The sequence below is a fragment of the Opisthocomus hoazin genome, unplaced genomic scaffold, assembly GCF_030867145.1.
Source record: "Opisthocomus hoazin isolate bOpiHoa1 unplaced genomic scaffold, bOpiHoa1.hap1 HAP1_SCAFFOLD_101, whole genome shotgun sequence".
Classification (NCBI taxonomy): Eukaryota; Metazoa; Chordata; class Aves; order Opisthocomiformes; family Opisthocomidae; genus Opisthocomus; species Opisthocomus hoazin.
This window is the reverse complement of record NW_027448862.1, coordinates 180,549-207,010: the sequence shown is the minus strand read 5'-3', so window position 1 is coordinate 207,010 and position 26,462 is coordinate 180,549. Positions and strand designations below refer to the sequence as shown.

Genomic DNA, 26,462 nt, shown 5'->3' with positions numbered 1-26,462 from the left:
TTTTTTCTTTGGGGTGATACATTGTAGGTGAAACTGGAAAGGTTGTTCCTCAAATGTGTTAGGCGTGTGCTTAATCAAAGGAAATACCTCCAAATTTTCTACAGCAAGACCTATTTCCCAAGCAAAGCCTGTTTGCCAAACGGTCACTGACGACTCCTGGGCGCCCCTTGCCACCTGCTGACGCCGCCATTTCTGGTGTAGGCACCTGTCACTTCGCCTCCTGCCAGCCCAGGGACACCGCTCGACTCCCCGGTATGCGCGGAAGGACCAAAGAGCCTTTGGACGAAAGCAGGTAAAAGGAGTCAGCTCTGGTGAAATGCAGAACTGATTCCAGTGGGTCCTGGTTTCCCCTATCTAATCCCACTGTGGGATGGAAAGGTTTGCAGGCTCCCCCCAGGAACATGAACACTGAAGAAAAAGAAAGAGAAAAGAGGTGTGGGCAGAGGAGAGGGAATGCCAGCAAGAGAAGAAAATAAGCAAGAGAGAAAAAGACGGGGAGTGGAAAAAAGCAGGAGGGTCCAGCGAGTGCAGAAGCCCAGGTGTGTGCCGCGCTCATTTGCCCGTCTTTCCCAGCTCTGAGCGCTGCTCTGAGGCAGTGCAGCTCGGGCTGGTGCTGCGCAGGGTTTGGGAAGGACCCCACGGCAGCTCCCGGGGGCTCCCGACGGAGCCCCGCTGCCTGGCACAGGGGCACGGGGCCTCTCTGCGCACGCACAGCTCTGCGAGGGCATCGCCCGTGGGGACAAGGTGCCAGAGCCACCGCGCAGCCACTGCCGGCAGCAGCTCTGTCTGCTGGGCTGTCGACAGCTCCCTGTGCGCTGTGTTCCCAGAGACAGGGGAACCGAGCCGCGGCTGCTGCTGCCTCTGCGCGTTGATCCGTGCTCTCTGACCGTGTCGCTGCAGGTGCTGATTTCCTGCTCCTGGAGGAGCCCCTGTGACTGCCAGGCTCCCACGCTCGGTGTCCACAGTAAAAGGACATTTTCTCTCTCCTGACTCTGCCTGCGGTGTGATGTTCTGGACGAGCTGGGGGTGTGCATATGCAATACAAATGTCACCAAAGGGCTGAAAAATACAGCTGTACTGAATCTGTGCAGATGGCCTGCTCCGGTATCTGTTGGAGCTGTGAATGACTCTTTGCTATTTTTTTTCCCAGGGACTTTTATTATTTTAATTAATGATTTCAGGGAACTGATCAAGTTTAGCCCTGTTGTTTTTGAACAGCAAAGTCAAGGCTGATTACCAGTGACCTGACATGGCTTGTAATATGCAACACATCTAATTAAAAACATATCAAATCAAGTTTCTTTCTGTTGTATGTTGTTTATTATTTGAAATCATGTCTTAATATTTTTATTAAAGGCAAAAGAAATAAGTTACTTGCTATCACCATCTGAAGTCATTCCATTACTAAGAGTAAGGCCATTCTAAAGTCAGTCAAACTGGAAATAACAGTACTGCTTTCAGTGCCACAGTAAGCCTTCAGATCGCAGGATGGACCTTCTGTGCCTCTGTTAAAACGCTCCCTCTCTCCTCCCCTTCGAGCTGCAGTCCATTTGGCGGGACACTGGCCTCTAAACCCTGGAGACCTTGACTGTGAAAGCTGTCCTCTGCATGGGCGTGAGCGTGACCTTGAATGTTGAGACCTGTGTGACCTTGACCGAGAGCGATGCTTTAGACTCTTCCCTTTGCCTCTTCTTGGATACGGCGGCGATGGTGAGCGGGAACGAGAGTGGGAACGCCTTAATGATCGAGAGGAGGAGCACGAGCGGGCAGATCTCAACTTGGAGTAGGTATGTGATCTTCTGCAGCAAGGTGAAGTATTATACGGAGACTTGGACCTTAAAAAAAAAGAAAAAAAAAATAGAAGTTCATTCAAAACAGTCACTCTCGACAGTTTTTTTCCTCCCAGATTCAGTTGGGGTTTATTTTTCCTGTCTATATGCTCACGTCAAAGATTCACGCAGCTGCCGACATAATGCTACTGCAAATTGCAGAACCTGATGACGTGGGAAAGGTTCTGCTCACCAGACAGAACAGCTGCTGCTTGTTAGTGTGAAAACATGCAGGAAGGGTCAGTCTTTTCCACTCCCCTCTGGCGCATGAACTACCACAGCCACTGATTGATTCAAGGTGGTGTATACTGGCCTTACTGGTACGTGAGCACGCACATTTTTAACGACTCCACCACTACTCGCAGTGCAAATCGTTTTTGTTGCAGTGAGATGCAGAAAGAGCAACTCTGAATGGCTACAGTGCAGTATCAAACATCAGGAAAACAGCATTTAGCCTGAAATCAGTAAAGCTCCATTTTAAAATGCCAGCTCAGTCTGCTGAACTTCACTACTTCTTTGGCAGTCTGTGCGGGACGTAAAATACTTGCACTGCGCTCCTACAGACAGGACTACTTAACCAACACTTCCAGCCAGCTGTCCTAGCAAAATGCTGCACACACCGCTAGCTCTACCCAGGGACAGTGACCGCATTTCAACAAGAGTCGTATCAAAAAGCTTCTCAACTCGGCCTCTCGTACCAGGACTCAGTGCCACTGCTCTCGGAAAGAGACTGACAGCATCGCCAGCAGAGAGCTAGCCAGACTCCTGCCCCAGCGATTTTTGGGGGTAGAAAACGTCAGCTACCCTGAGTTTTTTCTTCACAAGTTTTTCTGTTCTGATTTTTTAAAGAATCATTTCCCATTATTCTGCGTATGCTCATTAGCATCACGCCTCCTGTCAAAGTCCTTCACCAATTCAAGAGATCCTCAAAAAGATTTCCTTGAAATAATCTTACTGCAAGCACAGATCCCCTTTGTTAAAGCCAATTCCAGTTAAGCCATTTAAAAATTAATTACCATCTGTATTCTCCACAACTATCTGTGCACACTTCTGTCACTATAAATCTGCTGTTGCATCAGTTACGTGTTACAGCCTCATTTCACAGGTTACAAGTAGTAATACACCGAATTTCTGTCCATACTCACAGTTCCCAGCCTGGTCTGGCACCTGCTGGGCGAATTGTACCGGCTCTCGTGGGATGACCTTTGGGAGCGGGGAGAGGAAACAGAACAAAATCCCATTCACTTTACCTGAAGATCATTGATAAAAGAAATTCTAAAGTAATACTGACTTACCAGTGGTGGGGATTGATTGCCTTTGGGGGCCCAGGAGACTCGGTAACGCTGCTTGTCTTAGGACAGCAACCTGATAGCCCTTGTGAAAAAATGCAAAGGGGTGGAAAATAAGCTCCACTACAATAGAGGAATCCCTGCATCTCTTGAAATCAACTTACCTCCTCTTCCAACAAACGGCTCACTGACAGAGAGGAAGATTCAGAACGTTCGGTGGCAGTCACCAGAGCAGGAGAAGATACAGCGGTATTGGCAGCACTACAAAAAAAACAAACAAACAACCAAATTTTTATGATTCACACAGGGTTTTGAAGAGCTACTTGAAATATAAAGTCCAAGGTGTGAAAAGCCTGACTACTGTAAACTGAAAAAAAAAAAAAATCTACACCAGATATTTTCTTAAGCCAGTTGCGCATGAAAGCATTAGAATATGTAAAGCCCCCACGCTGCATCTCCGTTTTGGAAGATGCGATAACAGCAGCTTTCCGAGGAAAGGTTTGTGTGCTAGTTCAGGGGCTGCCTCAGAGCTTCTTTTGGATTGCGATCCTTTGCGTTCAACGGCACAGAGGAGCCTGACAGGCTTTGGACAGAGCGGCTATTTGCATTCCAGACATCAGGTGGAAAAAGTTCCTCCTTCAGGGTAAACCTGCACTGAAGGACTGAGAAGGGCACCACACAAGCAATACTGCTAAGAAAATTCTTGCATGAGGCACACGTCCAGCATCTCAAAGTGTCCTCTCTCCGAGCAGAAGCGGCAGCCAGAACTCCCACAATTATCTGGACTGGCACTAGTGACACACAAACTGCCAGCGGGGGAGCTCAAGAAGAAGACTCTAACTGCAGCGTTTTGGTGTCTTTTCTGTTCAGGTTGATCTACAGATTTACTTACTGAAAGGGTCCAGGAGGTGCGACAGGCAGCAGTGGTGGTGGCTGCTGCTGCTGCTGCTGAATCTTCTGAAGGAACCTTGTGGTGTAGCCAGCTCCGGTTTTGAAGTTGTTGACAGCCTGGAGGCAGAAGAACATTTACAAAAAGGTAACAGAAAACTTGAGTACATAGACGGACAAAAGCCTCCAGAGAGTAAAATTCCTTGTGTATTCCTGTAAATGCTATCAATCCTAAAATACATCAACAGACAGATAGAGGAACGCATCCCACTAAACACTGATGTTAATCGCTGGTAACCGCGAGTGTCTGCATTTCAGTACTTCAGTGTTAATACCGAGCTGAAAGGGAGGCAATCCTGTTAACCAAAAGCCTGACCTCAATTTGCCAGAGCATCTCTGAAGAGTTGTGAGCTGCTGTAACAACAAACGATGCATTTGAAAAGAACATTTAGCTTTATTCAATTTAGCCTTGCTGAAGGAGCTGTCAATTAATGTTTTCTTCCCTTTCAGCTTTTTGCAGACAGGCTTTGCTTACAAACAGTTTATTTAAAAGTCATCATGTTACCTGGCGTAGGAACTTGTTGGCAGCTAAATCATCAGGAGAAACGCCTGCCTGGTGACACGCTGGGCACGTATGTTCCTCAGATGCCAGCAATGCTGTTCTAATACCTGTGAAAAATTAGAATCATCCAAATAGTTTTTAGCAAAGCTAAGGAAATGCTGGGGGTTCTAATCAGCTGTAAAAACACCATACAGTTAATGAGTTACTATGGTCTTCAGTTCAGAGCATGAAGCTATAAAGGTTCCAGAGTGCAGAAGATTTCTAGTACGCAGCAAAGAACTGTACAGTTTTGGTATTTCACTGTTGTCACATCTGAAGATGCAGAGCAGGCTGTGCCTTGATGTTTTGACTGGTCTGTTTTCCCTTGTCTCGTACAGTGAGAAGTCACCCTCCTCAAGGTTAATGAAGAAAACACATCTCAAAAGACCATGAGGAGCTTTGCATTCTGAAGGGTTTAGCTAGCTTTCCCGTGGAGCAGAATGGTCATTAAATGCCCAGTGATCCGTTTGCTGCAGGCTGCAGAAAGTCACCAGAGCTGGCTATGTAACGTTCCACGAGAGAAAGGGCTGCGGACAGACTAAATGCATTGGGTATCTAACGCTGTCAGCACCTGCACAGGTGTGCACTCTTCTCATAGCCGTCCCTCCGCGCGTGAAGAGGATTCAACTGGACAGGTGAAAAGGGGAAGAAGCTTTCTGTCTTTTTTCCCCCTTTGTACAAGAAGAGTCCTTCCCGACTCAGGGTATCCCTAAGTATCAAACAGAACGGGTAACCAAGTAGTTTTGTTATCTCCTCTTTCCGCTTCAGAAGATCAGACGCGATGCACTGAGCTAACAAACAAGGCAGTAACACTCACACTCGTCACAGTAACTGCTGCCGCAGCAGGGAGTAACGGCTGCATCAGTCATTGCGTCTTTGCAGATGAGGCACAGCAGCTCATCCGGAAGGGCATCGGAGGAGGAGGAGGAGCAGGGCAGCTCCTCTGGCACAAAGGGAGGCTTCTCCTTCTTGCCTCGGGCGTAAGCTTCCCTGCGGGAAGGGGAGGGTGGGGGGGGCAGGGGGTAAGGAAACAGGAAAAAAGTTAAAGGCGGGTAAAGGAAAACTTCTCCAAGCTGTGGATTTTATCAAAGGAAGGTAATAGATGGAATTCTTCTCACTCCACATCAGCCTTCTGAAATGTAGGCATTCAGTTTCAACTACTTTTCTATAGCCACAAGACTAGAAGGGGGAGGGGGAACAATTTTCCTTCTGCAGAACTCTCCCATTTGTTGGATCCACTAAGAAATTAGCTCAGACAAGAAAAATGATTTTTTGACAGCTAGAGAGCAGGTGAAATGAATCCCACCTCTCTTTTTCCAGGGGGTAAGAGTAAATGCAGGCTCACAATAAAGTTAGTCTCCGAGTAATTACATTTTATAAACAAAGGAAGTCTGTGTTACAGCTTCCACCCAAGGAGATCCACGACAGAAAAGCAGAAGTGCTACCAAGTGCTTTTTAAAACAGCCACTCCTGTCAGTACACAGTAGTAGTATTTTCTTAGTTTAGAGCAAGAGGAGAACTTTTGTCTCTTTCACATGTGGGATTTGCTCAAAGTCAGAGGGGGCGGAAACCTCAGTGCAACAGCCACTTGTTAAATTTTGCAAGAAGCCTTTGAAACATAAACCAGAAGCAAAATGAGCTTTCCAAGAGAACGACTCCCACTGTCAACACTACTGAAATGTTTTGCAGAAATACAGAAATGCCATAAGCTGACCCAAGTTCCAGGGGCAGGATCCCGCGATTTTAATACTAGAAAGTATCACAGATTTTAAGGTGAAGATACGACGACAATGCTTCCTCCCTCGTAATCACAGATGCTGGCCAACATGGTTGCATTACCACTCAGACATCTACGCGTGGTTTTTCTCCTTTTGGTCAGTCCACTTAAGGCCATACGTACGCATTAATAATTGGTATTGCGTATTTTCCCGTCTTTGTCAGCATCGCGCCCTTTGTGTTGGGATCTTTCAGCTCAATCAGGAAACTCCTCGGAATTCCTGTGCTCCTTCTCATTCTGGGAGCAGGCACAAAATTTTTGTCCTGTTCAGAAAAGAAATGCAGACATATCTCATCTTAAGGCCCACACTTCAAATGACCATTCAATGTTGATTTGAAGCAGCAAAAGCCTGTAATCCTCTCCTTTCACCTAGCGTAGGGGTTGCTCAGCTAAAATACTTCTTTTCCTAAATGAATATAGCCAGGATGTTCCAAAGGCTTGAGCAGTGGTTTGCACTCAGTCGACACTCTTTGGCTTAACTTCAGGTTCCTTAAGCGTGAAATATCCCTGAGCTCACCATCCACGCAGGGGAGAGACACAAACCCGCTCCTCCTCCAAAGCGCAGCTCAGAGCCAGAGCTCAATTCCGTGCCCTGAATCGGTCACCGGAGAAACTTCTGTTCTCCGTCCCTATACGAGGGCTGGATTCACACCTCACGCGTGTACAGTCAGTGACTAACGTTCAGTGGCATGAAAACTCAAGCAGAGACTTGTGTAATTAAAACACGCAAATATTCAGTGGATGGGGTCAACAGAATCATCTTGGTTTTATACGGAACACTGGAAACCATGAACTGTCATTAAAAAGAGCTCAAACCAGAAAAATTTACAGTAATAGTGAAATAGATAAAAATAGACATGAAAATTAACCAAGAAAGATCTGTGCTCATCTTTAATGTCTATGATCCAGAAGAAAGAAAATTTTGCTTTTATCATTCCAGGTTTCCCTTGAATTTTGAGGAGCTTTGCAACACTGCCCTAGAACCTCTGTACTTCACCCCAAGAGAAACAATTCTTAACAGGAGTCTTCGTGCATTTGCCCTGTGACTGCCAAGGTGAAAATATGAAAACCCGAGCAACACCAGAGGTCCCCTGTGGGATTTCTGGAAGAACAGGGACATATTGTGAGCAGCCCAGACACTCTGAATATGGACTTGATCTCTCTGCAGCAGCACAGGCCTCAAGGCCATCGAGAGGCCGGCTGTGGATAAACAGATGCCCCAAGGCCAGCTGCGGGTAAACAGACGTTCTATGAATAGTAACCAATCATAGTCAAGTTCTGCCTATATAATCCGGGTGTTCTATTAATAGACGCTCTATGAATAGTGACCAGTCACAACCGAGTGCTGTACCGAGTGCTGTCCATATAATAAAGATTCTCTGCTAATAAAGGTGACTGTTATGGATCATATTGATCGAGTCCTCGTTCCCACCGCAACAGTCCCCCACCACCTTACCCCACTTGTCGGGCAGTTCCTTCTATAGTGGCCTGGTTTTCCGTAGTAACGGCAAGGGAACGATGATGGAGGTGGACCCACGGGTCTTTTCATGTAACTGGAGATTTTTGGGGAAAAAAAGAAAAAGATATGCTATGTCTCTCTTGCTAAAACAAACATCTCTACAACCTTTCCATAATCTCCAAAGAAAAGATTTGGCATTCTCAACACTTACTTGATGGGATCGTACTCCTGGCAAGACTGCACCATCATGGCCTTTATTTTATCCTCTTCGGAAGCATTGGCCGCAGCCAGGTTGGCAGTCTGTTGAGCAGACAGTTATTGGCACACACACTGGAAACACATTTCAGCCCACACAGCAAAGACAACATCACTCATCCCGTCCTGCAAAGAACAGCACAGCGCTAGGTGGGGGGCATGAAGACAGCTGCTTCTACAAAAGAGAGTTGTCCTGGAGATGTTCTGGGGAGTCCTCACGCCACAGCATGGTCTTTGTGTACCTGTCAATCTACTTGACAGGAGCATTCTTGGGCACTCCAGTCCTTAGGCTCTGTTCGGGCCTTACAGAAGGGCTTGTGTAACCAATCCAATTCTATTCCGAGTGGACTGAACCTGTGTGTAGAAAAACCTGTAGTATTCAGTGTTTTTAAACCGGTTTTTAAGCCCCAGACTATTTGAAGGAGAAGACATCCACTGCACATTTCACTGAGAAAGACGTATGCAAGTATCCTTATTTCGATTTTATGGCATTGAAAGGACACCCAGCTGAAGAGTCGGGGCAGTTGTTTCTGCTTGATGAAATTCAGCTTCAGACACGGAAGCATTAAAAACAATCAAGTTTTTTAAAGTCACTCAGCAAGACAAAAGATTCTTTTCAGTAGAAATTTGACCAAGCTCCCCCCCTGCTAACTTCTTGAACTACTGTAAGAAAAACCTGCACTTTCTTCCAGTTGATTGTGCCCTTTTAATAGACAAATTGTAATAGAGCCTTATGCAGAACTAGATCTTCAAATCAGTGAAGCCAGCTGATTTGTTTTAAAGTCCTCTTTGTTCAAATATCTGAAGGGTGGGTGTCAGGAGGATGGGGCCAAGCTCTTTTCAGTGGTGCCCAGTGACAGGACAAGGGGCAATGGGCACAAACTGAGGCACAGGAAGTTCCATCTGAACATGAGGAAGAACTTCTTCCCTCTGAGGGTGACGGAGCCCTGGAACAGGCTGCCCAGGGAGGTTGTGGAGTCTCCTTCTCTGGAGATATTCAAGACCCGCCTGGACAAGATCCTGTGCAGCCTTCTCTGGGTGACCCTGCTTCGGCAGGAGGGTTGGACGAGATGAACCACAGAGGTCCCTTCCAACCCCTACTCTTCTGTGATTCTGTGATTCCAGATACAAGCAGGCTCTAAGGGAGCGACTGTAAATGGTCTGGACCTTCAAGCACCTATCACTGAGATCAGTCACTCGTGGGTTTGGTTTTATACGCGTTCATTCAGAAAAGTGCCCACTCGTTTCAGCGTTGTATTAAATGGTTGTTTCATACACACAATTTTTTCTGAACAGTAACATAATCCAGACCAACATCTTTGAAATCATTTCCATGAACTCTTACAGAAAACTTTATGGATACCTGACTAATTTGTTGGAACCCAAAGAGTTTCCAGAAGACATCCAAAACCCACAAAATATTTCTAGGAATAGACCACAATTCAAGTATGCCCTTTAATACACAGTAATAATAAACCAGAAAACTTTTGACTGTAACACACTGCCTCCACGCTAAGCCGGTCTGCACTGAAGAGGTCAAGTACGTAACAGTTTTGAGCTGCTTTATCTTATGTTCCTGCACTTTTTGGAAATATTTGCATTTTCCAGAAAGCTGAAATGTGTACACCACTTGGGCAGTGTTTCACATTTTAGAGCCAAACTTCACAGGAGTTTACAGAACCACAGACAGGTTTCGCGACAGCGCTGTTGTCTGTGTTACAGAAACGCCTCTGTTTTGGTTCTTGCAAACCCCACCGAAATGTCCACAACTTACAGGAATTGAATTCTTCGCTGAGAATTGTGGTAGTTTCCAATGCAAAATAATGAAAAGTGTTAGAAACGGTAAACGGCATCTGAGGTTCTTCTTCTTTGTGTCTTGAAGATGAGTAATAGTGCCACATCACGTTGAGTCTGACAAGGTGCTCACCTTCTACCTTCCCAAAGTGGGAGCTTCTCTTTAAAGGACAGTGTCAAAAGATACTCATATTTTAAGATTCAAATAAATATTTTAAACTATTATAAATGAAAGTAATGTTGTGTTCAGATTGAAACAGTGATCCAGCTATAGATCACAGTATAAGATTTAAAAATATGAAGGAAACTCTTTTGATTTTTAAGGATTTGACAAGAATATATATGTACCTTAATAAGCTGGGCCAGAGGAAGAGATGCAGAAGAGTCATCAACCTGTTCACAAAAAATGAAACACATTTTGAAGTTCTACAACCAAAACACAACAATAGTTAACCTCTGCTGTAGTCTGAAAGTCTGCACTATATCCTCTGAGCGTCACTGAAAGAGGCATTTCCAACTTGGTGTGATTTGTACTTGTTCCAAACAAAGTCCAAACCTTTGACAGCCTGAGAGTGCCGATGTGATGAAGGAGAAGAAACTAAAACAACCAAAGCCACTTGAGATCTACTCATTCCTCCAGAATATCTCGGAGAGAGACCCTTGCCAAATGCTCAACACTGCTTAAAAGTCAAAGGAGTAAGGCAGCTGTCAATATTCAGCTAAAAGGGATTTTAAAAAAATTAAGTTTATTTGAGAAGGAAGCGTCACTTCAGGAAACTTTTTTTCAGTGTAGTTTTTAAATGAATCGGTTAATGTCTCATCATTCATAAATGCACAAGGTTAGGCTTCTAAGCACACAGTAGCTGCCTGTCAAAACAAAGTCCAGGCATATCAGCCCTGAGACATGAACGCTGCCCCTCCTGCCAGTAAGTGTAAAAATGCCAAACTCACCGTACCCCACAAAACCCCAATAAAAGCACCAATCCGAAACATTAGCCATAAAAGTAACCCACCACTTTGTCTAGAAAAAACCAAACTGCTCGAAGTGTTGAAATAAATGTGTTTCCCATGACAGAGTAGCCTATAAAAACTGAGAAAACTGATTTCCTGTATTTTATTAGACCACGGGCCATACTGCCCAAATTGGTTTGGAAAGTGGGAGAATTTAATCTTATTCTCCTTGCTGTCAGACCAAAACCAGTTTTTAATGATGATGAAAGCATGGATTCAGAGCACAATCCTGGAATTTTTCTCTCCATTGCAACCACACTCCTCTCTCCCAGATACCTACTGGAGCAGCTGCAGGAATGAAGTCCTCAGGCCGCTTGAGGGCTGCGGTGTTTATTGAGAACTAACATCAAAGTGCAGTTTTTCCAAGGGTAACACTTATCTGGTTGTTTTTCCAGGATATTGAATTCCATTATGCCACCAGCAGCAGTACAGCTTACACTGGTAAAACGATGCCAGAAAGACACTCAAATCACATGCAGAACGGCAAAAAGAGACCGTCTTTCCATCTCAAGACTGACCAGAGGATTCGACTTCCCTTCTCTTCAGAACATTTTGTACCTAGTTCTGTTAAAAAGGAAGCCGGATCGTGTATTTTGAAGCTTCACGCTCCACATGACACTGCTTTTTACATGTGGAAAGACAGGCCTATGTTCTCTCACGGAAGCACAACCATTATAATTCTGTGGTTTTTCAGAAGCAAACAAGAAATTAGGAAAGCTCTCTGTTGGAGTCTAGCATTGAACAGTCTCCTCTTGACCAGTAATTGAAACACAGCTGTTCATAAACTATTACCTAGTTTGCGTTTTTTGCCAGGAAGCAGTTGTTATGTGGCCTGCAGGATATGGTCTAATTTCTTAAAGGAGGTAATAGCACTCCTTTCTACTAAACAGTTCTCAAAATCAGAAAATAGGTAACTTGGGTACTATTTACTGTGTTTGTCCAACAGCCATCTTCCAATGATCCCACAATCTTGTGCCTTTTTTCCCTTGAAATTTCTACTATAGTATTTCCTGCCAGTTCCTCCAATCAGTCAAGTAGAAAAAACATCTCTGCGAAAGCTGTATACAACCTTAAGAAAATACTGCAGAAGAATTTGAAAAAAACCCCAAACACCCAAAATCAACAGTCAATATATTAACTCCCATTTCCAACAGAAGGCTAAAAAGGAACTGACATAAAGCGAGTGGGAAGGGGCACAGAAAATAGGAGGAAAAGGCTAACCTCACTGCTGGAGGGCTACATTTAGATTACAGTGCTTTCCTAAAACCTGATAGCCTGACTGCACTCAAACTTCAGCCAGGAAGGATCACCGTTGTGCTTGACAAGCGCTCAGACAATGGCCAGGACTCTCTGCATTTCTGCAGCCTCTGAGGACAAATACCACCTCGAGATCCTCGCAGTCTGAAATAGGAACACTAAATCAACAAGTATCCACTTCCTCGCTCTGGCTGTAGTAACAGTGGGACAGCAGCGCACATTTGGAAGTGTAGAATGATAGCTAACAGAAGAGCAAGACAAGGAAGAAATGTTCAAAGTATAAGTTCTTGTGCATGCTCTTCTAAAAAACATCGTAACTCCTTTTAATTTTGCTGCTTTACTGTTCTACAGTAATTGACAAGCTGTCCAGTGACTTCTTCCTACCACACTAAGATGCAGGTTCTCCTTGGAAATGTGTACAGAAATATGTGTATTAAAAACAAACAAACAAACAAAAACCCCAAACCCCACACTTTAGACTAAGACCTGAGCTAACTTTAAGAATAAAGCTAGTTGTGTCTCCAGCACTAGCAGCACCTGAGGCTGCAGCGCTTTTACAGTGCAAGAGGGAGAGGGGACTTGTAAAGAGAGACGCACGGCTTGCACCTTGGCTTGACAACCCAAATCAGGGACAGTCAGAGCGAACAAGAAGGGCATGGTTTTGCTTTGTCCTTCACTACCTTTCATTAGTTCTATCTCACACTAAGTCTTCTCTCCCGCTCCAGGATTGTTTGGTTGTTTTTTTGTTGTTTTTTTCTGAGACGTCTCTGTTAGCTTATGGGAAAATGCTCCTTCGAAAGGTAATACGGACATGCCAGGGAACACGCGAGGCTAAAAGAATGTGAACTTTATTTATGAGCTTGGGACTTGTCTTTATAGGCATGGCAGTAAACAAAGAGAAAAATACTGTTTTCAAGAAATAAAACCCCATCTGAATTATATCAAATACCATAAACGTGGTTTATGTAAATGCATGAAATTAACTACGAGGGCCAGTTCAACTTACTCAAAGTCACAATAGAGAGGCACTGATGTCCAAAAAGGAATTTGAACCCACCAGTGGTAGAATTGCAGAAGTCAGGTTTAGACTTGGTGTTTTTAGACCTACATACAAAAAGTTTTCCATATGAAGTTGATTGCATACCATTGCAAGGAAATCAGAGGCTGTATTCTTCAGAGAACATAGACCCAGAGTTCATGAGTTTCTGATTTAAATTATCCTAACAGCTAATCAAGTGATCAGATCCAGTGATCCAGGGTTAGTGTAATGCCTCACATGATTCTAGTGAAGAAAAAGCAGTCATACTTCAAATAAAGATGAAAAATACAAATCACCACATAGTAAGTTTTTTACCATAAGGGCTGTTTTGACATGCATAGTTACACATAGTCGTCGAGCCAAATGGCAAATCAAGGTCTAGACCATTACCAGTTCGATATTTCCTTGTGTTACTTGTTTCTATTTCAGCAGCAGAACGACAGTGCTTTGAAACCTGAAGAGCAATGCTGCCCCTTTTCCAAATATATCTTCAAAGCGGTGGCATACTAAAGAAAGGCTGAACCTTTGGGAAATTAAAGCAGCGTCCAACCCTGAAGTCACCCACACCCAAAAACGGACAGCAGGCAGAAGTTAGGAAAAAGGACAGGGCTCTTACCCACAAAAGCACCAGGCTCTAACCTGCTGCCAGAATTTGTACATTCTGCTTTATATGCTTTCATTTGCAGGCAAACTGTGAAACTAAACTGCTTCATCAGATAAAGTGGAAAGATTAGATGCAGAACGTGATAATCCCATTTACATTCACGCCAATCTATGAAAGACATTGATGTACTCAGCGGGGCCCAAACAATATCATTTCAATTACACAGGCTTAAGAACAAATACCCACTTTTTAAGGACGTGAAAAGAAATCATTTAGCTGCAAGAACTGGCCTCAAAACATATCAGGTAAGTTGGGGTTTGTATTTGTTTGAACCCCCAAGGTAGAAGTAAGAAACAGGACACCAGGTTTAACAATAATAGGTTCTCCATGGTTTTTGATAACATTGTCAAAAAACATTAGGCAAAAAAAAAGTATTTAAAAACAAAAGCTAAGTGATACAACGTGAAAATGGAAAAAAATACACTCCAAACAATTCTTCTTGCAAGAAACAAAAAGCACACAACAAGCTATGCAAGCGTTCATTTAACCAGCTACAGACAGACAGGTGTAGAACATGGCACCACGCTCAGCTGTGCAAACCTCGAACCTATGTGATCTAAAAACGATCCTGCATTATCTGTGCAACACAAAATCATACAGGAAGTATTCCAGCATATTCAATATGAAATACAATGCATCAGTAGGCACAAATACCAATATTCACATTAGAACTGTGCCAGTGATGGCATTCCTCAGCTTTTACTATGCTGAATCGAATACAGTGCATTTACAGCATATACCATGTTTTAAGGCAATGTGTGGAAAATTAGCACAAGGCTACACCGTTCAGAATTAAATGCAGTTTTACAGAAAAAAAGTGTGAGATTGGTTTTTTACGTACTGCTTTTGATGTTCCACTCCCTGGCTCAGTTCGACTTCTGGAAGAAGAAATAAAGGTGATCAGAAGTTAAAATAAAGCACTTGTACCCAGCTTAAAGCAGTGAAAGCAGATTACAGAACCTGAAAACCAAAACAATGTGTTCTGATAGTCTAGTGAATGTCGAAATGTATTTGTATCCAGAAACTGGTCTCTCTTGGGACATGCAGCGCAACTAAAACAAAACCCCTAAGTCACATGTCTACTTCATCACAAATTACTCTAAGAGTTCTAAACTTCTTGTTTGCACGGGTCACCAGCTGGCAAGCCTTGGTCTTTCCTCTATAGGCTCGTGTGCAAAAATACCCAGATTTGGGGCGTAAGAACACTTGCCATATCCCACCCCCCTCCCCCAAATGCAAGAACTAGTCAAACACTGAGAATCAGACTCTTTGGAGGATGGAGCAGATGGTAAGTTTACACTACAATGCAAATGCCTCTCTCTCTCTACTACAAAAGCAGTAAAAGCAAACACAGAGAATAAGGAATCTCTCCACACAGAGGAAACGGGATCTACAGCTTGGGTCTCAGAACAATCAAGCCCAAGAACAAACCCAACAGCATCATCTTAAAAGTTACCATTGTTGGAGTTTGAACCCCATGTCCCAGCAGGCCTAAAAATGTCTGTCTGCTTTGGTGGACACAGGTTAAAATCCACCTCATTCCACCAAAACCTAACAGCAGCTTTAGCAGGAGAGGTACAACCTGAACGCCTCTGTGAACTGACGTCCATAAACCAAGTTAACACCCTGAAACCCCTAACCGAGCAGGCAATGCTTTACAGATACCTACGCAGCATGTGTTTTGCTGATAGCTCTGAGTCCTCTGGCAGGGATTCTTCTGACAATAACTGATGAGTTCTTCGGAATCAGGGCATTATCGTCAGTGTATTCTGAAAAAAACATGAATTCAGAAAAAAAACCTTTGTGAATTCATAGGAATGTATATTCGTATGTAATTACATAGCACTTCAGAGAATACCTTTACAGCTATGAAAGCAACATTTTATATGTAACATCACGCTTTTGTTGTCTCAAACACACTAACAGTACATTTCAAGTAATCTTTGGGTTTGATCATCAAACACAAGCAGCAAAATCTTTTTCTTTTTTTTAAAAGTAGTTTCAATGCCAACAACAAAAGGGTCTCAGAGGTCACAAAAAGAGAGTCTGCTAATGCATGAAGTTCTTTCCTGATGGAGATTCAGTTGCTTTTGCTTCTGGTAGGCTACAAAACCAGTAGATCTTTGGAGAAAAACAAGGTCTCCCCTGCAGAAACCAGATTGTAACATCTGACTGGCTTGCCCTGCAACAAAACAGGCGCTTGGCTAAAGCATGAAGCTCTGTGCCATTGCCTTCCAAGGTGTTCACTAAAAGTGATTTCCTTCTGCTGCCAGTGCTCAGGACTGACAGAACAGAGAGGAGAGCCTGCCAACTCTGCTTCTGCGAGCTTAATCCGTCAACAGCCACACTTATCAGCTGGGCAGTGCTTCACATTTCAACGGAAACTGTTGGGGTTTAACGCAGCAGCCAGCAACGAGGTCCCGACAGCCGCTCGCTCACTCCTCCCCTTCCCCCCCAGTGTGATGGGGAGCAGAAATGGACAGAAGGGGAAACTCAGGGGCTGAGATAAAGACAGTTTAATAAGACAACAAAGGAAATACTACAGCTACTACTGCTACTGAATATGCAAAACAAACTCTATACAATACAATGTTCCCACCACCTAATGACCGATTCCCAGCCAGTTCCCCAGCAGCGATCACAGAACCTGGAACTTGCAGATTTCATGAATTTTGCAAAATTCCTGCTGAAGACCAAACTCCTGCAAAAGTTCGAACTCCCAGACAGGAGAGGATGCCAACTCATAGAAAAGCGAATTAAAGAAAAAGGATGCCTACCCCCCTGCTAGCCACCCTTACAAATTGAGCGTGCCATCCCTGGCATGGAATATTTCCGCTGCCCAGCTTGGGCTGGCTGTGCTCCCTCCCAGCTCCTGCGCACCTGCTTGTCAGCTGAGCATGGGAGACTGGAAAAGTCCCTGACTTCATAGCAATGACTGAAAACATCCGCATTGTCAGCACTGTTCTCCTACTAAATCCAAAGCACAGCAGCTACTGGGAGGAAGATTAACTCTATCCAAGCTAAAACCAGGACAGTAATGAAACTGCAGTGCTAGGATTTGAATCACAGAGGCTTTTTTTTGTTGGGGCTTTTTTCAGCTTGCTTTCACAAGGAAGGCAGAATTGGCTCAAAGTAAAGCTGTCTCTCCCCTCTTAAGCTAATCGTCTAGTTTGAATTAACCAAAGGGATGTGAATTCTTTCGATTCACTTTTCGCAGAGCAGAGACACTCAAACTAAATCACTTACAAAGACAGGCTTTAACAGCCTTTCGAAAACAGAGTGTGCCTGAAGCTCTCCATGCTTTGCCTTGGCTTTCACCACGCTAGTCTTCTGCAGAGGAGGGAAGCCTTGTGACCTTTTATATAAAGCCCAAACAAAAAAAAACACTACCTGTGACACTTCGACTGAATAAGCTTAAAATGCAAAGGCCTCTCCACGAGAACAGTGTTTATCTTGTTCTTACACAAGCTGGATAAGATTAAATCTTCTAAAGCACTGTCAGCAGCCATTCCCTGTAATCTGCCGACGGTCTTCAATATCAAAAGCCCTTACCCTGACAGACGAATCGGAACGATACTCTGAAAACCAAAGATGATGTATGTCTAGTCAAGCTCCGTCAGGGTGGTTTTACTCAGTGATCACACACAGAACAGGAATATTTCACAATTTACACTCCATTTTTCAGCATATTATTCCTACAGGCAGGAACCTCTCTCAGACCAAAACATACCTATCAGAAGACAGTATTTCAACAACGAAATGAAAATTTTACTTCTATTTCCAAATGATGGAATCCTTCTTCAGAAAACTGGGAAATCTTTGAGACAAAACTAATTTCCGATCTTAACCCCTACGGAGCCGAACAGCAAGCTTCCTCGGGACTTTGGAGCAGTTTCAAATCATAGGAGAAAGGACTACTAATGACAAAAACAGAAGCTTTTACAGAAGTGCTAGCCTGAAGCCAACAGCTGGAGCTCTTCTCAAAAGGAAAATCTCACCACCACACAGCCACTGTCAAGAAAGGCCTGCCCTGGGGCTGTGTGATGGAGCAGGAGCTCAAACAGCTGTCGGGCCCAGACAAACCACTGCCAGGAGATAGTGCCAGCTGCAGTTCTCAAAGCCCAAAGCAGCTGCTTCTACCTGCTGAACGGAGTCACACAGAGCACTCCTTTTGGTCCACACCACAAACCACTGGACTGAGATTCCAGAGACGGAGGATAAGCAACAGCGGCTCCACAAAAAGACAGGAGTTTGCTGTGCCTGTGCCGGACTGAGGATGGTGGTTGTTCTGCGGATGACTACAAAGGGTAGCACCTCTCCGAGAAAGAGACTGAATATATGAGGATAGCTGGATATGACTAAATATTTTAAAGCACTGTCAGCAGCCATTCCTTGTAATCTGCCTACTGGCATCTCCCAGCAGGAACCTGTTCCCCGAGGGCAGCAGCATCCCCTGGCAGAGACTTGGCAACTCCCAGGACCTACAAAGTAGCGTCCCTCGGCCTCACCACACACCTCAACCTCTGCAAAGTGAGCAGTGACCTCCTGCGCAACAAGGCGACTTTTCACACGTGTCCAAGCAGAGCTCCAACAGAAATACTCAGCAAGCTGGAGGTAACAACATGGGTGATTCCTACTCCCTTTGAGCACAAAACTTGTTTTACTGCCAGTGACGGACAGTGAGTGGCTACTGGGCTTTTCTCAATCTGACCTGAGATTAAAACTAAGGATTCAATTAATTCAGCAAGCTTGCAAAAGCAAAGGAAGATTTGGATGTTATAGTAAAGTCAGGAGCAGAAGAGACAGAACAGTCAGGAAAGAAGTATTTCAAGGAACGAGTGGAGGCAGGCAAGTTAACAGCTACTTTGACTGCTGCCTCATGATGACTTAGAAAGCTTAAATTAACAACTGCATTAGTATCCACAACCTTCTTCCTGCAAAAAAGTACAAACAACTCAAGCCACGCTCTGAAATTTATACTGCTTCACATTTAATGCACCACTTAAAAATTCCATTTTTCAATTCACCTATAATTCTAAAAATCTGCTAGTTTTAATAATTTGGGTCATATATACGGTATAAACAGGTTACTGAAAAAAGTTCCTACTTTCTTTTATGGCCTGCTTTAATCCACCATTTTGATGCTGACAGCATTGCAAAGGCATCTCTCTGAGCACTGTCTAGAGAAGTATTTTCACTCCGATAAAGGACAGAAGCTCAGCAGAAGTCATCAGAAGGCAAGCCTACATGCGAAACGACAAAGAAAAGCCTTTATTAGGCTTGGATGTCTTGCTCACCAGCTGTTACGTGACTGGGGAAGCGATCTGCAGAGTAAGAGATCAAAATGACTGCTGACATGCCAGACTGCCTCGACCAGAAAACAGGGTACTTCCCAAGAACACATTTTCTCCCTGCTGCTTAAAAATATGCTTTCTCCTCATCTCATTTTTCAACTCTGTTCTAATCAGCACCACTTGCACACTTTGTGACAAACCAGTCCTCTGTGTCGCTGGCACTGCCTCGAAACATCCTGATTAATAGACTGGACTGCTATTTCTGCATTTTCAGCTTCCACCAAAAGAGGATCCCAACCACAGTTGGTATCTCATCCTTGCTTGAATTAGCTAGTGCAGTAGGCCAGATGCTTCATGGAACTTTGATTTGCATTATGATTATACAGTACTGTGCTCCAAAAGAGCACCTGCATTGCTTTGAAAGGATGAGTCAATAAAATCTAACATACTTTCAGTCATTAATCTGATTACACAGACTGCCTGATGCCTTAATGCCTTATTGGCATGGCTTGCCACTTCAGCGTGTGACTGGGAAAGCGAAAGCCGAGCTGGACACCCCGTGGTAATGAACTAAAAGACACCTGCCCTAAGCCCCTGGCCAAGGGACACTGACCTCGCTGACCGCACAGCCCCGAGAGGTCCCAGCCCTGCTGGGGACAGAGCCCGAGCAGCTCCTTCCCAGACAGACCTTGCATGGGCTCCACTGAAACATCATGGTTTTGGAATGGGCACACGGCTTACCCTCAGTTCACCCAGGGAAACGGGGAACTCCAAACCCTTTAGGAAGGCTCCACACAGCAATGCTGCCTGGCAGCCCAGGAATTAATTGCACGCTGAGGCGTAACCAAAGAAATCCCCCACACTAGCACATCAACAAAACGGCACGGGGAAGGGCAAGCCTTAAAAGCTGCTGAAGTGTCTGCTCTGAAATGCTCAGTTTGCGCAGTCTTGAAGACAGCAGCTGTGAGGCCAAATGGTTTCACTCAGAGTTAGCACGAGGTTTTCTGAAGACATCACATCGTGGCACTACTACAGCTCTCAAGTGCGTGCTGCAACACTGAACTCCAGCAACGGCTGACTTCAAGAGACAGTCTGCCAAGAGCACTGTTCTTCCCTAAAACTATTCATCTAAGGCCAGTTCAGACGCCCATTTTGGTGTTACAGTTTGTTGATTTTGCCTGATAAGCAGAACAGCACATTCTCCAAGTGTTCTGAGTCAGAATGTTACAGAAACCTGAGTCACGGAGTTTGCAGTTCTTCCACAATAATGTGAAAACATCTGTTATAAAAGACAGGTCATGAAATTCACATCAAATTTAATAGAGGCAAGTTAAAATGCATCATTCCTGAGAACAGGCTTTTGGAAGGGAATTCTGCCTTTACAGAACACGCGTCTATAGGAAGCAGGGAAGAGGGCACGCCAAACCCCCACACCCCCACTTTTTAAAACAGGTCCTGATTATCCCCACAGATATCCTCCCAAACCTTTTTAGCATTTTACCTAGAAGAATTCCAGGACACCAAAGCTTCTGTGAGCGCTAAATGTCGCCCATCAACCACATATTCCTCCATGCCTAGCTCTGCTCTAAAGCACGGATCCAAAGGCCGTCGTCAGAACAGCAGCCCCAAACAAACAGCTCTGTGAGGCCTCAACACAAGTCACAGCTACCGGTCGTGGCTGAATGGCATTACCGCTGCCCACCCCGCGTATCCCCGGTGCCGCTGGCCCTCCTGATCCCCCGCACGCTGGCGGGACGAGCCCCAGGCTGACTCACGCTACGCTGAGTTGAGCTGCAAAGAGCAGAGCGGGGCTCCCGCAGGCTGCAGCCCCATGCGGTGGTCTGCAACTCCACCAGCCGGGCGGTCCCCGAGGCCCCGTGCCCGCCGCCCCACTCACCTTCTTTGCTCTGGGCGTCGGTGATCTGCAGGTCGCAGTTGGATGCCTTCAGCTGCTCGCGGCCCATGATCTGGCGCTTGAGGTCATGCAGGGAGATGTGGAGGCCGTGGAAGCTGATGGTATCAAAGTCCAGTTTGGCAGAGAACTTGTAGTGCACGCCAGGCATGGCTGGGGCCAGGCGGTGCCTGCTCCGCGACGGCGTCTGCTGGTGGGCGGGAGGACGATGGGGAGAGGCCTCCACGGCCCCGGCTCAGCCTTGGCTCCCTCTCGTGCACCCAGCGCTGCCAGGCACGACCGCTGGCGACGGCACCAACAGAACCCCTGCCTCAGGGTTCCAGTGAGGGGTTTCCCGGCCGACAGCCGCAAGCACGTCACTGTGCACACAATGGCACACGGCAACCACCCCCCGCGCCTCATGTGACCCAGCACATTGTGACAAAAGGCCCCGTCACGCGGGCGGGGAGTCCTGCCCTCTTCCTCCTAACACCTCTGAGAGCCATATTACCTAAATATAATAAAAAAGGCTTGTTGTAGTCTGGCAGGGCTAACGAGGGAGCTTCCATGACTGCTGGGTTTACATCTTTCAATGCCTTTTGGGCTGCCAGAGTCCGGAAACCCTCCGCATTTCCTCTTTAACCAAGGGATAGAGGTTTTTGCTCTTTGTGTCTGTTTGTTTCTCCTGTTAATGGGGATTTGGAAGCCTAGGTTTTCACATGGTAGCCTGGCTTATAAGCCTGTGGCGGAATACGGATTATACGTATTCATTCCAGAAGTCGGCCATAGCCACAGTCCAAACTCCAGCAGCAGAGGCAAACAAGCCTGGCTGTTGGATATGCACCAAAGCCCACCCTCTACCAGAAACCACCTCTCCTTGCTATCTGTCCCCTTAAAGTCTCAGTGGGACCAGGACAGGTACTGCATTATGAATCTTCACTGAAGAAAGCAAGCATACCGCCCTTATGCCAGGAGGGGTTTGTCTGTAGTCTGAAAGGAGACACCTGCATTTGCCTGGAAAGCCAACCTATGGACCAGCTTACCCGCTCTGCAGGGCTGCGAATTGCAAATGCCAACAGACCCTTAAAATTAATAGAATGGATGGAAAGGTACAGTTCTGGTCTTAGGAGCACACAGATGAAAAGGGGAATCTTATGCCTGGCATGTTCCACAGATCTGTTCCTACGCCTAACGGCAACGGGTACTCCTCCACAGATTTTTCCAAAACCTTGCTATGCCCCAGATCCACTGAACGTGGAAGGGAGATGCTCCAGAAGCCCTTACACAAAACCTATTGTGATAAGCCATCTCGCCGTCGATTTCTTCCTGGATGGAGTTTATCAGGCCCTGCCGACCCTGAGACAACGTGGTTATTCACAGACAGATTAACTTGGTACTCTGCAAGAGTCCATACCCAAACTCGAGACACCAAGGCCTTAGTCAGTGTGCAGGTACAGTACTAACCCAGACACGAACCCCAGCGTGTCACTTCATCCCAAGTGCCACATTCACCGCACCTTCTTCCATCGCCTCGCGCCGATGAATTGTTTTCCAGGCTCTTCCATCCCGTCGCAGCTCAGGTAGCTGCACTCTGGCTCAGGGCTGACTGGGGAACTTCTCAGTGCTTGAACTTTGCTTCGGACTTGGTACGAGCACGAGACTTCACCCCTTTGGCTTGGCCCCCAGCAGAAGGCAGGCAGGCTGCAGGTCTGCAAGAGGTTGGATAGAACTGAGCTTGTACACCTACCAGAGATTAAAAACCAACCAAAGGAAAAGCCCAGAGACACTGCGTTAGAGAGTGGCAGAAAGAAACATCGTGGCTGGTCACTGTTTACGACACAGGGTTTGGAAGTCAGGAGACTGGAGCTCCCAGCAGACTCCACTGTTTGAATGGAAACACCCCTGAGCTTTTGATCCGGACAGAAATATCACAGACTGCCCCCATCTCAACTTTGCAGTTGCCTGAAGCTTTTGGTTGTCTATGCCCAGTTCTCTTCCACGCTAACAGAGTATGTTTAACCTGCAAAACAACACTACAAACGGGCAGCCAAACGCCTCTTCTCTCCAAGATGTGAAAAGTGCAGGTAAAGACAGCACAGGTACCATGACCAGTCTTCTGGTCTGAGTCAGGTTTTAAAAAGCAAAGTCTTCTGCACCTCTGTTTTCCAGCTGCTGCCAACAGCTGCAGAAAGGGTCTGGTGCTGATCAGCTGAAGGATCGATGCTCACTGCCAAACTCCAGAAGAGGACATTACACCTCAGGCTGCAGACTCTGAGCCCAGCCTGAAGGACTGAGTGACCTGTCTCTGGCCATCGGGCTGACTGCAGCATTGCACATGCCCTGGCTTCTCAAGCTCTTCCCCAGCAGTCCCCTCCTGGCCACTCTGCTACAGGCTGCCATAGGGTCTCAGGGACCCATATTCAGGACCCACTCTGGCATCTCCCATCAAGAACGTTACTGAGATGCTCTCCCAGCACACTGTGCTCCTCTCACCTCTTCTGGTCTCTCTGCATTGTCCGTTTCTGATCTCCTGCCACAGGTTCTGACCTTCCCTCAGATTCACACTGCTCATAACAGTCCCTCGCTTCAAGGAAGTCAACAAAATGACCACATTCTCCAGGTCCTTGTCTCTCATGGGAACTTCAGTCGGACAGCCAATACAGAAAATGGCAGTGTGATCACAAAAGCATCAAGGCTTGCCCCAGAGGTAGGCAGGGTGAGATTTTCTGGTGTTCTGCAGGGAAGCACAGCACAAAGAAACCTGGTGAGGTTTAAGCATTTACAACTTTACTGGGCTTTAACAGGCTTCTGCTGCCTTCTGCAGACCTCTTGGCTGTTAACACGCCAAACTTCCCAGCCCCCTAGGATGTGAGATGGCTTGTTTTGGCTTGGACTAGGCTATCAGTTAACACCTGCACTGCTGAACCCTCGCTGACCTGAGTGTGCTCCTCACAGCTCTGTCCCCTGCACCCTGTGGGAAGGGAGGCTCAGAGTAAACAGTGCTGCACAGATACGGGCTGATGGCAGCACAATGGGAATATATATATGAGATTGGTGGGGAAAAGGTCGAGTATCGACACTGGGAAACATGATGCCAGTTCAGTGTCTGCAGCAGGATCCAGGCAGCTGCAGAACTTAGCAGTGACTCTCTTTGGAGACCATAAGGCAACGGGGACCCTCACTCCCACAACTGGCCCTCAATGACATCCCACTTCTCATATCCCTGCTCTCCCTTTCCCCTCCAGCTTTCCAGACTGTGGGAGTTGTCCTCTAAGGGTAAGACAAGAGAAAGTGCCCCTTGCTGAACCGCCACCATTTCCCCCACTGGAACCACCCCAGGTCTGCACACAAGGACATCGGGCAGTGGCAGCAGTTCACTCCCGTTCTGCTCCCTCCATACCCCTTTGACCACTTGAATGAAGTCTGCTCCCGGGATCTTCCTCCTGCCCACAACAGCCTCCCTAAAGAACTCGACTATCGGCTACTTCTGTTTGCACAGGAGGTTATGCATCACGATGAGATCCTGGGGTGCACAAAGAAGGGGGAGCCGTCCTTCCCCTAGGGCCATAGGTCCTCTCTGGTGGTGAACACTGGAAAAGATCAGAAAACACCCTGAGAGCACCCATACCCACAGTCACTGTGCCAGCAGGTGTGACACCATCTGGGGTAAAGCAGCGCAACTCTACTGACCTGCTCTTCTCTCTCCTGTCTTCCCTTTCTTCTGAGGGTTTCCGTCAGCAGGGTTTGCTCCTGAGTTCCTGCAGATGTAACCAGAAACCCTTCTGTTACGGCCTAGGAAATAACTCACCCAGCAGCTATTTTTCAGAAAGGGCTGCGGTTACTTGTCTGACACCAGCAATGCCCAGACAGAGCTTCTGATGCACCTCCTGAGCACAGGGATGCAGACAAGGGGCTGCTAACACTTAGAGTAACCCACATCATTTAAGAACACACAACAGGGACTTGAATGTGAAAATGAGCACAAAGGCAGGCGTCTTCTCACAATCACTACCTCTTTGTTTTTCATGTCCATATTTTCCTCACCATGAGGAGGAAACACAGACTCTGCAGGCCCTGCAGTCAAATACCGTTCTGGGGGACAGGCGAGAGAAGAAATCAGAGAGACCTGAACAGGGAATTTTCAAATGGATGATGAATCAAGTAGAAGCAATGGCAAAGTGTAGTACCAATTTACAGAAATTTAAACTTGACGGAACTGAGTAGTAGAAGTGAGTATTACAGAGAAGTAGAGGGCAGCACTGCAATCAGAAGGGTAAGCAACGCAGACAGCTCTAACCGCAGTTTTTCACCTGATTGCCTTAAACAAAACAGGCTTGAGATCCCCATTGCTCACTTCACCCTGGAACAGTCTCATTCCTCCTCTGACAGCCACTGTGCACCTGGCTGAGGACTGACACAATCCACACAAGGAGTAACCAAAGCTAAACACCATACTTTCCTGGGTGAAATCTCACTGTTATTGCAGGAACCAGGAAGTAAAAAATCCCTGACAGGCTGACTGGAGCATCCCGGCTGTTATAAATCCACCCACCCTCGGTACCCCCATTTCCCAAGAGCTGGCAGCACAGCTTGGGTGGGGGGAAAGGCACAAATCAGACCTTGGGGCCGAGACTCAGGCACAAACATCTGCCAAGGGAGCCGCATCCAGCCAGGAGCGCTCCCCACTGGCTTCTCTGACAGCTCAGCCCTGGGGCGTGCTCCCACCAGGAGGGAGAAACCACTCCCATGTCTGGAAATCCCCGTTTATGACAGGCTGTCAGCAGAGAGGGGTGCTCCACGAGCATGAGCCCCACACGACAGCCTGGGGACAGCAGAGGCCCCGGTCTGTCACCACCAGCTGAGCCCTGGGGCGCAGGGCTGGGAACGGGGCCATGGCCGGGCCTGGGGGGAGAAGGGCTCCAGCTCCCTCCCCCGGCCCCTCCGCACGGGGAGATCCCTGCTGCTGCTGCTGCTGCTGCTGCTGCTGCTGCTGCTGCTGCTGCTCCCCCAGCCCGGCCCTGCCCCAGCCCTGCTCTCCCTCGCCCCGGCTGCCCCCCCCCCCCCCCCCCCCCCCATCTCTCACCTCTTTCTCCTCAGGCCCCTCAGCCTCTGCCCCCCCCCGGCCCTGCCCCAGCCCGGCTGGGACTGACAGACCGCCTCCGGCTCCACTGATTGGCTCAGCTGTGGCTGGTGGGCGGGCACAGACAGCCCGGGCCTCTCCTCACAGCTCCGCTGATTGGCTCAGCCATGGCCAGTGGGCGGGCAAAGGCAGCCCCAGGCCTGTCCTCACAGCTCCGCTGATTGGCTCAGCCATGGCTAGTGGGCGGGCACAGGCAGTCCAGGCCTGTCCTCACAGCTCTGCTGATTGGCTCAGCTGTGGCCAGTGGGCAGGCACAGGCGGCCCGGGCCTCTCC

At 46.8% G+C, this 26,462-nt stretch overlaps 1 protein-coding gene across 1 annotated transcript; it reads right to left on the bottom strand.

Moving 5' to 3' along the window:
- Positions 1 to 6,950: 6,950 nt before the first annotated feature.
- On the bottom strand, positions 6,951 to 21,220 carry LOC142359525 (E3 ubiquitin-protein ligase RBBP6-like). Its single transcript, XM_075412067.1, has 5 exons — positions 21,055 to 21,220; positions 15,533 to 15,632; positions 14,637 to 14,741; positions 7,841 to 7,937; positions 6,951 to 7,013 (listed from the first exon to the last, which is right to left on the bottom strand). The coding sequence occupies exons 1-5, from the start codon at positions 21,218 to 21,220 to the stop codon at positions 6,951 to 6,953; spliced, it is 531 nt and encodes a 176-aa protein (XP_075268182.1).
- Between the last annotated feature and the right edge of the window lie 5,242 nt (positions 21,221 to 26,462).